General features: G+C 43.5%; 1 protein-coding gene across 1 annotated transcript in view; it reads left to right on the top strand.

The window, feature by feature from the left end:
- Positions 1 to 14,301, top strand: part of CACNA1E (calcium voltage-gated channel subunit alpha1 E) — a 1,379,194-nt gene that overhangs the window by 521,395 nt on the left and 843,498 nt on the right. Inside the window, exons 5-6 of the mRNA XM_069233198.1 lie at positions 5,163 to 5,315; positions 8,442 to 8,623. Of these exons, the coding sequence (XP_069089299.1) occupies positions 5,163 to 5,315; positions 8,442 to 8,623 (335 nt within the window). The remainder of the gene's footprint in view (positions 1 to 5,162; positions 5,316 to 8,441; positions 8,624 to 14,301) is intronic.

Genomic DNA, 14,301 nt, shown 5'->3' with positions numbered 1-14,301 from the left:
TTTTTTTGCTTGTCTTCTTTCTTCCTGTTTTGCCTTCTTTCTTGCTTTCTTTCTTTCTGCCATCTTTCTTGCTTGCCTTCATTCTTTATTGTTTGCCTTGTTTTTTTGCTGTATTTCTTACTTGCATGGTTTCTTTCTTTTTTGCCTTTTTTGTTTCTTTGTTTCTTTTTTTTTCTTTCCTTCTTTCTATCTTTCTTTCTTCTTTTTTCTTGTCTTCTTTCTTTCTTTTTTGTCTTCTTTCTTGTGTGCCTTCTTCCTTTCTTGCCTTTCATTCTTTTTTCTATTTGCCTTCTTTCTTGTTTGCCTCAGTTCTTTCTCTTTTACTTTCTTTCTTGTCTTCATTCTTTCTTTTATGCCTTATTCCTTTTTCTTCATTTTTTTGCCTTCTTTCTTTTTTCATCTTCTTCCTTTTTTGCCTTATTTCCAACTTGCCTTTCTTATTTTCTGCCTTCTTTCCTGCTTGCCTTCTTTCTTTCTTTCTTTTTTTTTTCTTCTTCTTCTTTTCTGCCATGTTTCTTGCTTCCCTTCGGTATTTCTTTTTCACCTTTTTTTTGCCTGCCTTCTTTCTTTCTTGTTTTTTTTCATTCCTTTTTGCCTCATTCTTGTTTGCCTTCTTTCATTCTTTTGTTACTTCTTTTTCTTTTTGCCTTCTTTCTTGCTTGTCTTCTTTCTTTCTTTTTTGCCTTCTTTCTTACTTACCCTCTTTGTTTCTTGTTTGCCTTCTTTCGTTTATCTTTTGCACATTTCTTCTAGATTGCCTTCTTTTTTGCCTTCTTTCTAGCTTTCTTCTTTTCTCCCTGCCTTCTTTCTTACTTGCCATGTTTCTTTTTTGTCTTCTTTCTTGCTTGCCTTCTCTGTTTCTTTTTTACCTTCTTTTCTTGCCTTATTTCTTGCTTGCTTTCTTTCTTTCTTGTTCCTTTCTTTCTTTTTCTTTTTTCTTGCCTTTTTGTCTTTTTTGCCTTTTGTTGCTTGTCTTTCTTTCTTTCTTTCTTTCTCTCTTTCTTTCTTTCTTTTTGTCTTTTTTGCCTTTTGTTGCTTGTCTTTCTTTCTTTCTTTCTTTCTTTTCTTTTCTTTTCTTTTCTTTTCTTTTCTTTTCTTTTCTTTTCTTTTCTTTTCTTTCTTTCTTTCCTTTCTTTCTTCTTTCTTTCTTTCCTTCGTTCTTGCTTTCCTTCTTTGTTTATTCCTTGCTTTCTTTCATTCCTTCTTTCCTTTCTTTCTTCTTTCTTGCTTTCCTTCTTTGTTTATTCCTTGCCTTTTTTCTTTCTTGCTTGCTTTCTTTCTTTCTTTTTTGACTTTTTACTTTCATGCTTGCCTTTTCTTTCGTGCTTGGCTTCTTTCTTTCTTTCTTGACTTTTTACTTTCATGCATACCTTTTCTTTCTTGCTTGCCTTCTTTCTTTCTTGTTTGCTTACCTTCTTTTTCCTTTCTCTTTCTTTCGTTCCTTTTTTCTCTTTTTTCTTTCTTGCCTGCCTTCTTTTTTAATCTCTTTCTATTTTCTTTGGTTTTCTTTCTACATCTCTTTCTTTCTCTTTCTATTTTCTTTGGTTTCCTTTCTACATATCTTTCTTTCTTTATTTCTCTATTTCTTTTTCTATCTTTCTTTCTTTCTTTCTTTCTCTTTCTTTCTTTATCTCTTACTTTCTTTCTTGCTTTCCTTCTTTGTTTATCCCTTGCCTTCTTTCTTTCCTTCCTTCCTTTATTTCTTACTTTCCTTCTTTGTTTATTCCTTCCCTTCTTTCGTACCTTCTTTCCTTTCTTTCTTCTTTCTTGCTTTCCTTCTTTGTTTATTCCTTGCCTTCCTTCTTTCGTGCTTGCCTTCTTTCTTTCTTTTTTGACTTTTGACTTTCATGCTTTTCTTTTCTTTTGTGCATGCCTTCTTTCTTTCTTTTTTAACTTTTTACTTTCATGCTTGCCTTTTTCTTTCTTGTTTGCTTACCTTCTTTTTTCTTTCTCTTTCTTTCATTCCTTTTTTCTCTTTTTTTTCTTTCTTGCCTGCCTTCCTTCTTAATCTTGTTCTATTTTCTTTGGTTTTCTTTCTCCATCTCTTTCTTTCTTTATTTCTCTTTCTATTTTCTTTGGTTTTCTTTCTACACCTCTTTTTTTCCTTCTTTCCTTCTCTTTCTCTCTACATATCTTTCTTTCTTTCTACATCTCTTTCTTTCTTTCTTTATCTCTTTCTTTCTCTTTCTTTCTGTCTTCCTTTCGACATTGCTTTCTTTCTTTTTTTCTACATCTCTTTCTTTCTTTTCTTTCTTTCTTCTAGACTTCAGCCATTAGTCTCTGGTTGGGGTCCTGCAAATTTTTCTTCCACCCCCTGAATGCATTAAGGGGCAAGGTATCAGCCCACTTCAGTCATTGGCTGATTTCACTGCGAGTTACAGCATGCTGCCCTTTCACAAGGAACACATCCACTCACAAATTAGTTCCCTTCAGTACCAGTGAGTACTTTGATAGTGTGCATTTTTTAGATCAAAAAACGTTTTTGCCTGTTGCAAATGTTTTTTTTTTAGATTTATAGGTGCTCGGCATATTTCCAAACAGGAACATTTTCCAAAAACCATGACAGAACAAAACGTATTGCAATACTTTCACAGAGGATCTGTGAGCACAAGCAAATGTTATGGCCTCCATTTTAGGACTGCCGTACACTGTACCCCAGTCCCAGGAAATGTTTTAAAAAGCACATAAGGTGGAAGGTTATGGATCCCCTGACCCCCTGTAGAGGGGTGTACCAGAGGTACCTACCCTGGGGTCAAATTAAATGTATTTTTCTTTTGCAATTGCGTCAAACTGTGGCTCCAGAGGCATTGCTCAACCTTGGAGGTTGTCATCCCATGGCAGGGCTGCAAGTTATAGTTACTTTATAGTCTAAGTTATAGTTACTTCAGTTAACTATAACTTATGAATATCAGTTTTTTTTATTTTAAAATGTTACGTTGTAGTTCACATTGTCACCTAACCTTAACATTACTATAACCTTCAATACCTTTCATTATTTTCAGAGAATACGCACACACACGTATGTATGTCATGATATATAGCAATACAGTAGGAGAGTGTCATAATTAATGGAGAGTTGTGAAGTCTTTATGCTGGGTTGTGGACTTTTCTAAAACAGTCTGAGGAGCTATGTGCTTCAAGGAAGTAGAAAGTTGATGTTGGGGGTCACATGTTCAGATTTACAGTTAAAAGAATCACTGTGCAGCATTTCAAATCTACAAAGAAACATTCACCTAGTGCTGACAAACATAATTTCCACCTGACCCTTGATCCCCAGCACTGTGCGATGCTGAGTACCATGTGAAAACAGGGCTCTATTCACAAAGGCAAATTTACACATGTAGATTTGATCAGAGTAAACTCAGGCCCATATTTATACTTTTTGACGCTAAACTGCGCTAACGCAGTTTAGCGTCAAAAAATTTTGCGCCGTCTAACGCCATTCTGAAGCGCCATGCGGGCGCCGTATTTATGGAATGGCGTTAGCCGGCGCAAGCAGACCGGCGCTGCCTGGTGTGCGTGGAAAAAAACCACGTAGACCAGGCAGCGCCGGCGTTGGGCAAAAATGACGTTAGGGCGTCTTAAAATGGGGCAAGTCAGGTTGAGGCAAAAAAATCGTCTTAACCCGACTTGCGCCATTTTTTAACGACGCCCATCCCCCATCAACATGACTCCTATCATTGTAAAGATAGGAGTCATGCCCCCTTGCCCAATGGCCATGCCCAGGGGACTTCTGTCCCCTGGGCATAGTCATTGGGCATAGTGGCATGTAGGGGGGCACAAATCTGGCCCCCCTATGCCAAAAAAAATTATAAAAAAAAAAAATAATAATACTTACCTGAACTTACCTGAATGTCCCTGGGGTGGGTCCCTCCAGCCTTGGGTGTCCTCCTGGGGTGGGCAAGGGTGGCAGGGGGGGTCCCTGGGGGAATGGGAGGGCACTCTGGGCTCATTTTGAGCCCACTTGTCCCTTAACGCCATGCCTGACCCAGGCGTTAAAAAGCGGCGCAAATGCGCCGTTTTTAGCCACGCCCACTCCCGGGCGTCTCTTTTGCCCGGGAGTATAAATACCACGTAAAGGCCTGGGAGTCATTTTTTAGACGGGAACGCCTCCCTTGCATATCATTAACGCAAGGAAGGGGTTCACGCTAAAAAATGACGCACATTCCGGGAACTTTGGCGCTATACGCCTCTAACGCCATAGTATAAATATGGCGTTAGTTGGCGTTAGTTTAGCGTCGAATTTGCGTCGAAAAAAACGACGCAAATTCGGCGCAAACGGAGTATAAATACGGCCCTCAGTCTTGCAGCTAAATATGAAACTGCACTTTTTTCTGTTCACCATTTCTGAGTGTAGAGTTTACAATCTGTTTTTACACACATAACCTGAGGAACAACCTTTAAATATTCCCAGGTAAATGGAAGCCAAATGCTTAACGGCTTTCTAATAAGCAAACAAATATTTTGACAGCACACATGTTTGTACACATTCTATGCTTTCTGTTCCACCCCAACAAACTGGAGATCCTGTCTAAAATACAATACAATACCAAGGAGTCAACAGTGTCAATGTACATAGTGGCAAGGTACAGCAGTAATTTGCAAATGGAATTAGAGTCAGCCAAAGCCATGATCAGCTGCACCAACACCATATAAATGTATCTGTTCCTATACATCTCACCGCTTGTGGCTTGATCTAGTAGTTAAATACATTTCAAAGCCTTCAAGAATGTGATCCAACACAGAGAGAATATACATTCTGAAACTCTGATAGGACTGTGTGATTTAATCAGATGATATCCTTTGTCCTAGTAGGTAAGCCCAAGTAATTCACAGCGTCTTTGACTTTGATAGAAATAAAGTGATGCCACTTCTCGTGGAGATTTGTCCTGAACAGGGAGCCTCTCAAAAGTTGGAAACATCATTTATTGTATAGTTCCATCCATGCAGAACTCACTGAAAAAAGCACTATGCCGTAGATGTATTTGCGGGTAAAATGTTTGACATCTTAAGTTGGGGGTAGATGTTGGAACCTTGATGACTCTCGGAATAGAAAGAGTGTTGTGGGTTAGCACTGTTTAACTGGTATAGTGAATCACAAGAATGGATTTGAAAGTTTGATGAGGCACTTACTCAAAACGTTTCCTTCTCATTTTAAACAGGTTTACAGATAGTGCTAAAGTCCATCATGAAAGCCATGGTGCCTCTTCTGCAGATTGGTCTACTGCTCTTCTTTGCCATTCTAATGTTCGCCATTATAGGTCTGGAGTTCTACAGCGGCAAACTGCACAGGGCCTGCTACACCAATAACACAGGTAACAACCTAGCTGGGACTGGAGAACCATGAACATAGGCAACATTTCAACTGGGTGTAGTACAGCAGCAAAACAAGTAACATCCTGAGCGGGCACCCTACACCAGTAATTGAGGTAATAGCTTCCTGGGCCAGCAACACCATATATTTTGGTAGTGGCCTCAGCAGGCCTGCCACACCCCCTGCAAGGCTGACAGCTTGACTTAGATTGCCACACCTACAACATGGAAACATCACAACTGGGTCTGCAGTACCAATAACATAGGTCACTACATGACCTGGCCCATGATATGACAGGAATAACACAGGGTATACACTTACCGGTACCATTACACCAAGAACTCGGCCATCACCGGTACCATTACACCAAGAAGTGGTGACAGCTGTAGCAGACCCCTTCCATGAAGCAAGTCTCTTTAGGAGCAGCTACATCAACATTCAGCATTCTGGTAAGGCCCTGCTACCACAAGAGCACAGGTTACAGATTGGTAAGAAACACGTTATGTGAACAGATAACAGTGAGGTAATGACCTGCTACATCAACAAACAAACTAAAAAACGTTCATTAAGGTACAATTATTCATATCAGCGTTTCCAAAAAAAGCAAGGCCCATTACAAATACATATACCCGAAAAGTTATTTCTTTAACTAAAGATTCATAATCGTGTGGTGGCAAAATACAAACGATTGTGCAGTGGTCAAGAGAGCAAGAGTAGGAAGTGAACAAAAGAAGTGCAAGAAAATATGTACAGTAAACACATTGAATTACAATAGTACTATGTAGACTGGGGCATATTACAGAAGCCATTTATGCACAATTTGTGATCAAGTTTGTCAACTTTTCGACCACAAAGCAAATCTGGTGGGGTCTTCTCCAGGACAGCCAGAACAGGAGAGTCCCAAAATGAAATGTGTAGGATAGAAAGGTGAAACACTTTCCCAATCAGATAATTAACCAGAAGGCCCTCAAACCATCTCTTTCTTTTCGACAGACCTTATGCCTGATTTAATCTGACATGTGACAAAAGTTCTAAATCCAATACAGATTCCACTGGTTGTATTTCCTTCACTGTACTAATGTATAAAAGAAAAATCCCCACCAATGGACTTTATTCCTGGCTTAGCATTTCATTGACAGCTTGGAGTATTTTCCATTATCGTCCAACTCAAATAGGGCCCCATATCTGCCCACAGTGCGCATTAGCTCTACCCTTACCACTACAGAAGATTGAACCTGGAGGTCAGAAACACCTAGACACCAGCGTTGCAAGAAGATCCATGCATACATTGAGTTCTAAGATGCAACCTCATTCTATCCACATGTGGGATTAGTTACGTTTGTTACAAACTCCCTTGTCACTGGGGCGGTACCAACGTGATCCCTAAACAATGGTTTCACTAACAATCTTGCATAGTTTTACTCAGTGCTATGCATGTGCAACACTACAAAACCCATGCAGCCTCCTAGTGTTTTTTTCATAGTCTGCGAGTGCACACTGTTGCTTTGGATAGGTTAGGCCTGAACTCCCAAGGACTGCTTGTATCTAGTCACTCATCATTCTCTGCCAAAGAGTTTGTTGTTCTCACGCCACATCTTTCAGACAGTCTACAAATTGGGAGGCTGGTCAAAACGCATACTAATCATTCATACATGAATGCACACATGGCCGTCTCACATCGATCTCGAGCTCTACGAAAGGATGGTGGGATATTGGCACTTTCTAGTCCCTTGTATCAGAGATAACTTCTGTGGCAGTGACAGGATGCTGTTGGAGGATGTACACAAGGCCGGGGTACTGCCAAGCGAATGCTTCCGTTGTAAGACTGACAGACAACTTCCAGATATAGCTCAGAGTGCTGGGGCCATAGAGCTCAGACAGGAAAGTCATGTGGTTAGAGCACACTGTTGAGGGAGTACAAAAGTGACGGGTCACTGCTGCAGCCCTTTAGCAGTGACAGAGCACCGCCATGAAAACTAACCATAATGGGTCCCTAACACCGGCGCATCACTGATGCGCAGAACATGGAGTCCTTGGAGGACCTCACAATGTGTAATCATGTAAAACCCAGATGGCTCCACTAGAGGAGAAAGAAAGACGCTTATACTACCGAAGTTCTATAGTACTGTTAGGATGCCGCTACAGGTAATTTACACTGCTTGCAGCTGCAGGATTGCTAGGCACAGATGTGAACTGGCAGGGTACTGCTAACGATACCTCCCCTTGCTGAGCCCCTACAAGAGCTATGTGGCCCTGATACAGCAAGCTCATGGTTCTAGATGCCAATAGGTTATTCAATCAATATAGAACTAAAGGGGCATTGATTGGACATTTATGCATAGACCACTTATAACTGCAGCAGGTCACTCTGCTGGGGCCTCATAGCACTGAGCGTCTCTGCTGGAGAAGTGCAAATTACTGGGTCCCTGTAGCACTGGCCTCTCATAACTGGAGGAGTTCATGCTACTGGCTGCATGTACCATTGACAAGGCATTGCCAGATGAAGTTCACACTGCTGAGGTGTTATAGTATTGACATTATGCTGTAAAAATACTCAGTGGTGGAGAAGCTCATGTGGTGGGGTTCCTAAAGCACTGAACTGTGGGAAACATCCTGAACAACTAGGTCTAAACCACTACTTGCCTGAACCACTACTGCTAAACAACTAAAAAGTCTCTACAACTAAGTACTGAACAACTACTGTCTAAACAACAATTGTGCCTGAATAACAATTGCCTGAACAACTAATTTTAAGGTAAGGTTTTCATTTTGGTTTTTATGGTTTATTAGTTGTTTAGAATATATATATATATTAGTTGTTCAGGCAATTGTTATTCAGACACAGTAGTTGTTCAGACAGTAGTTGTTCAGTACTTAGTTGTAGAGAATTTTTAGTTGTTTAGCAGTAGTGGTTTAGGCTATAGTTGTTTAGGACCTAGTTGTTCTGTCACATATTCCTGAACTGTCACTACTGAATGATGCTCACACTGCGGAACTCTGTAGCGCTGACAGGACAGTTCTGGGGAGACACTCACTGCTTGGGTCCTTTAGCTATTATATGGCTCAGATGGAAAGTTATTCCTATTGACCTTGTAACAATAAATGCCCTTTTTTTCTTTACGAATAGGTGAGTATGAAGAGTTAGACCCGCCTCAGCCGTGTGGAGTGCCACAGTGCCCTCCTGGGTACGAATGTGTTAAATGGATTGGCCCCAACGATGGCATCACCCAGTTTGACAACATCCTCTTCGCTGTCCTCACGGTCTTCCAGTGTATTACCATGGAGGGATGGACCACCGTACTGTACAATGTAAGTATGAGAAGCAAACTGGGAAAGAGCAGAGATGTATCGCCTTTGGGGGTGTCTGCAACTGTATCAAATTGATTATTGATGTTCTTTGATTGCAAGGTCATGTATGGCATCATATATTAAATAGTTATGCCAGTTTATGATATAGAAATAGGATGCAGCAAAACCGGAGCAGATAACCCTTGCCTCTTACTGAGGGGTCTTTAAGTTACAGCTGCTCACATTAAGAGGAGGAATGCTTAATCCTTTCATGGAATAGAAACCTATTACACCCTGCTGTGTGATGGCTCCTTAGGGGTGATAACTAGTTGAATAAATGATGAGTTTGGTGAAGGGCTAAGAAACCCTGGGTATGAATGGCAGTTCTGAGAAACTTGCAGTTTGGCCTAGTGGGAGCTCCACAATATATCTGTAGGACTCCTGACCTGCCAAACATTTGGGCCCGTATTTATACTTTTTGACGCTAAACTGCGCTAACGCAGTTTAGCGTAAAAAGAAATTTTGCGCCGGCTAACGCCATTCTGAAGCACCATGCGGGCGCCGTATTTATTGAATGGCGTTAGCCTGCGCAAGCAGACCGGCGCTGCCTGGTGTGCGTGGAAAAAAACCACGTACACCAGGCAGCGCCGGCGTAGGGAAAAATGGCGCTAGGGCGTCTTAAAAATGGTGCAAGTCAGGTTGAGGCAAAAAAATCGCCTCCACCCGATTTGCGCCATTTTTAACGACGCCCAGACGCCATTTACATGACTCCTGTCTTAGTAAAGACAGGAGTCATGCCCCCTTGCCCAATGGCCATGCCCAGGGGACTTTTGTCCCCTGGGCATGGTCATTGGGCATTGAGCCATGTAGGGGGGCACAAATCAGGCCCCCCTATGCCACAAAAAAATATTAAAAACAAAAAATTATACTTACCTGAACTTACCTGAATGTCCCTGGGGTGGGTCCCTCCATCCTTGGGTGTCCTCCTGGGGTGGGCAAGGGTGGCAGGGGGGGTCCCTGGGGGCATGGGAGGGCAGCTGTGGGCTCATTTTGAGCCCACAGGTCCCTTAATGCCTGCCCTGACCCAGGCGTTAAAAAGTGGTGCAAATGCAGGGTTTTCTGCCCCGCCAACTCCCGGGCGTGATTTTTGCCCGGGAGTATAAATACGACGCATTTGCGTCGCAGTAATTTTTTGGGACGGGAACGCCTACCTTGCATCTCATTAACGCAAGGAAGGCGTTCACGCCAAAAAATGACGCTCTTTACTCATACTTTGGCGCTAGACGCGTCTAGCGCCAAAGTATAAATATGGCGTTAGTTTTGCGCCGAATTTGCGTGGAAAAAAACGACGCTAATTCGGCGCAAACGGAGTATAAATATGCCCCTTGTTCTTCTGCCTCAGAGAGAGCTGAGAGAACGTCAGATTTCTGTCGGTGTAGCCTCAGTTAACTCAGAAACCGTTGACCCAGCTGCCTGTGTCCACCGATTTCCCCTGGCTAGGTCTGGTGATGGATGGTGAACCAAAATAGGGAAAGCAAATAACTCCCGGACTTGGAACACTTCAGATCTTTTAGGGTGCAACAATATTGTCTTAATATTAAAACCTCTTTGATACTTATGGGCTGTACAAAAGTTGCTGCAATTTTATTTAAGCATGCATGATCACCACTGCAAACATTAGTTATCAACTTTAGTTGAGTTTCAAAGCAACATAAATAACATTAATCACGCAAGTCATAAATCATTGCCAACAAGGTCATAAATCAATCACAGGCGACAGGCCATCAAAATTATACATTTGCTGTTAGGTCATAACTCCAAAGATGACAAATCTCAGTCCAATCCTGACCTCTGCTTGACCTGTTTTCTGTCTCTTTCCTTTTTCGGCAATCATACATGCTGCTTGAGGGGATGTCCTTGGCATATTGCTGGTTGTGTCCTTGTTTGAAAGAAGGGGGGTGGCCTCCTCTTTTGATTAGACCCAACTCGCTTCCATGTTTTGTGTCTGTGCCCTGCCATCCATACGGCAGGTCTGGCCTGCGAGTGCCTTGCTCCGCTTACTCCCCCTGCCGGCCACGTTCACCCTGCCATGAGGCATCCCCAGGTGAGTGACCCATGTTGTGGCCCAACGCCTTACTAGGTGAGCCTTAATACCAACAGTAGTTCTTCCCCTTTCTTTTCACCACGCCGCCTATGTGGCTCACATCACCGGGCGGCTCCCCCAAGAATTCCTTATTTTTGTGTGTGTATATATATATATATATATATATATAAATATATATATATATAATTTTTTTTTATATGCAGCCCGCTTGGACCATGGCTGCCCATAGATTCTCCAAGAAAATCTCCATGCCTTTCTTTGAGAGACGCACCCCATCTGATGTGTATAGCTCCTGGGGTGAATGAGGCCGTGTCTGATGCTCTCCAACCCATTGCTTTTTCAGTATTTGCTAAGTGCAATATTCAGCCTGGAGTTATCCACTGCGCTGTTTGATCCGGCCCCATACCACCTGATCCTGGGTATGATCTCAGACCACATTATGGTGACCTGGCCAAGAGCCCTTGCTGTCTCTGTTAGCCCCAACCATATGTCGTTGAGGAGATCTTTTTTACCCAATTGCACCAGGTCATTGCCCCCAAGTGAATGATTAAAACCTCTGGGCATGTGTTTTCTGCCGCCCATAGCTGTTTAAGGGTTGCCGACAGCCAGCCCATCTCATGCCAGGGTACCCCCACCATTTGATGTCTAATGCCTTTAGGCCCTTCCTTTGACTGCCGCCTTGGTTCCACCACACCCCCATTCTATGGCTGAATGAATGCCCGCCCACCCACACCATTCTGGGCCTCGTTCCTGTGAACAAAAACAAAATTGCTGTAATTTGCCCAGGCAGGGCCCTGTGCTGTGCTCATAACCACTGGGTGTGTATGTATCTTTTGTAAAAGGAGGAGCGCCATCTGCCCACTGCCATGAGGTCTTCTTTTGGCAGGCCATGATGGGCCGCTGTTGTGGCTGCCCCTATCCTGAACGAATGGGGGCTAACGTTAGAGGGTACGTAGCCTGCGTGACTTAGCGCTTTGCGCATGACTGCTGTGAATTGGTATTTGCTCATCCAGTCGCCATTACTGTGTATGAAGAGTGGTCCCTCCAAGAAGTCCTGTAAACAGCAAACTGGGCAGTATTTCGTTTTCTCTATTTAGCTGAGGTGCTCCCACACTCCTTTGCCTTTCTGGTCTGTCTTGGATCTCCTAAGAAGCAGATGGGCTTTTCCCTCCTCCAGCCTAATATCCAGGGGCCTGAAGGCAGGATACCCCTGTGTCCCTCTTTGCTGGCGCTGCTATCTTGCTGATCCTGAAAGCCCCAAAGAAGGCGGTTGCGAAAGCTGCTCTGATTAATGCCCCTTCGTATTGATTGTCTGCCACCCATTCAAATGCGTCAATTATTCCCCTTAGCTTTGCAAAATCTAAAGGGCGCCTCATCTCCCTTTTCTTTCCTTCAAGCCGTTTCCATCCTTTCATGGGAGTCTTGATGTAATGCGAAGCCGTGGGGTTTCTACCTGTTGCTAATTTGGACTATTGCCGCTAATTGCCATTGGGCCCATGACTTGCTCTTTTTTTGAAGGTATGCCCATTCAATAAATTTCTCAACTGCCCGCGCTGTGGCTTCCGGGTCATCAAGGGACTGTAACCCCCCCTAACTGCATCACTCTATTGGTGTATGTGTTGTTGCGTTTGGCAGTGTCAGGTGCAAGGGCGTTTTCCACTAGTATGGACAGGTCAGCTCGACTAGTTCCCATAGCTCCTCTTGAAAGGGTGTAATTTCTGTCTGGGCCCAGGTGCTAACCTTCTGAACCTGTCCATCTGAGAACCACAGAGAGCATCTGCTGTTGAGTTCTTTATGCCTTGAACATGCCTGGCCCTAATATCCAGATTACCTTCCAGTCGCAATCTAACAAACACCCTCATGAGCCTTAGGATATCTGGGGACGCGGCTGTCCCTCTGTTGATAGCTAGCACCACCCCCTGGTTATTTGACACAGAGTGATTTTCTTGTCACGCAGCTGATTATTCCATACCAAGAGGGCTACCACTATTGGAAAAAGATCCAAGAATGTAATGTTCTTTGTAATGCCCAACTGGTGCCACCTGGCTTGACATTTTTTTGCACACCATTCATCTCCTAGGATGGTGCCAAAACCTCAGATGCCCACTGCGTCTGTGAATAGAGCAATTTGTTTTGCCGTCACCCAGCCCTCTCTCCATATGAGCAGGCCATTGAAATGGGGCAGAAAAGCGTCCCACATTCGCAAGTCTCTTTTCACTCCTTTTCACAACCTGACGTGGTGGTGTTTCTCCCTTAGCCTCGCTGTCAGTTTTGTTAACCTTTTTGCAAAAACCCGCCCTGCCGGTATGATCCTTGCCACAAAGTTGAGTTTGCCAATCATGCATTGTAGCTCTCTAAGGGTGGCTTTCTCTTTTCTGGATAGGGCACTGATCTCCTCTCTCAGTTCTGACACCTTGTTCTGTGGCAATCTAGAAGTCCTGGCTACTGTATCTAGCTCGATGCCCAAAAAAACTAGTCTTGTGGTGGGACCCACAGTTTTCTCTGCCACTATTGGGATTCCTAGCTCTCTTGCCAGCTCCTGAAATGCCTCTAGTGTGCTTGGGCATTCGTCTGATCCTGCTCGACCTACGAACAGGAAGTCATCCAGGTAATGAAGTTTGCTGCCTTGGGGGTGTCTCTTATGTAATGCCCATCACAGAAAGGTGCTGAAACACTCGAAATATGCGCATGAGATGGAGCAACCCATTGGCATGGCTTTGTCAAAATACAGCAGGCCTTTATGTTGGAAACCCAGTAAATGGTAACTGTCCGGGTGTACAGGGAGGAGGCGGAAAGCGGACTCAATGTCCACCTTTGCCATGAGCGCCCCCCGGCGTGATGCTTTTACTATGTCAATTGCATCATCATTTACTGTAGTGTAGCCCACTGAACAAACCTCTCGATCTATACCGTCATTGACAGATGTCCCTTCGGGGAAGGAGATGTATCAGTCTGAACTTCCCTGGCTCTTTTTTTGGGACAGCCCCTAGAAGGGGGATTACCAAGTACCTGGCGGGAGGCGTGTTCAGGGCCTTCAATGCACTCATACCCTTTTCTTTTTCTATCTTTTTTGGACCACATATGGGTGCTCCTCTGCGGATTTCAGGTTCATGCCAGAGCTCCCTGTGATGCTGCCCTTAAAAGGTATCTTAAAACCTTCTTCAAAGCCCTCTACCATCATCCCTACTAGTGTAACCATTGGCCAGTGTCATAAGCAAAGGCGTGTTGATGGGGAATTTGGCTAGTTGAAAATCTGACCAATTCTTTGACCCACCCCTTTGTGACCTCTTTTCCCAATGACCTTTTCCACTTCTCTTTCTTGTCTGACCAGTGTTTAAGTTTGCAACCCGATGCTGGATGGTCCCCCCTGTAGGATGAACATGCATGCCTAAACTTGCATCCTGCCCCCCCCATGTGAATTGATCTGACTCGAATTTACAGCATATTGCTGGTGGACCCCTATCCACGGATGCCTTCCAACTGTGGCTTGGTTTATACCTTTTCGCTGGCTGAAACGTATCCTGTTTCCATTTAAAAGAAGTGCTCCGAAAGGGCTGCTCGCCCTTCCCTGCCTATGCTTCTACTTCTTTTGCCA

The sequence above is a fragment of the Pleurodeles waltl genome, chromosome 4_2 (genome assembly GCF_031143425.1).
Source record: "Pleurodeles waltl isolate 20211129_DDA chromosome 4_2, aPleWal1.hap1.20221129, whole genome shotgun sequence".
Classification (NCBI taxonomy): Eukaryota; Metazoa; Chordata; class Amphibia; order Caudata; family Salamandridae; genus Pleurodeles; species Pleurodeles waltl.
The sequence above is the reverse complement of the archived record's forward strand: the minus strand, read 5'-3'. Positions and strand labels throughout refer to the sequence as shown.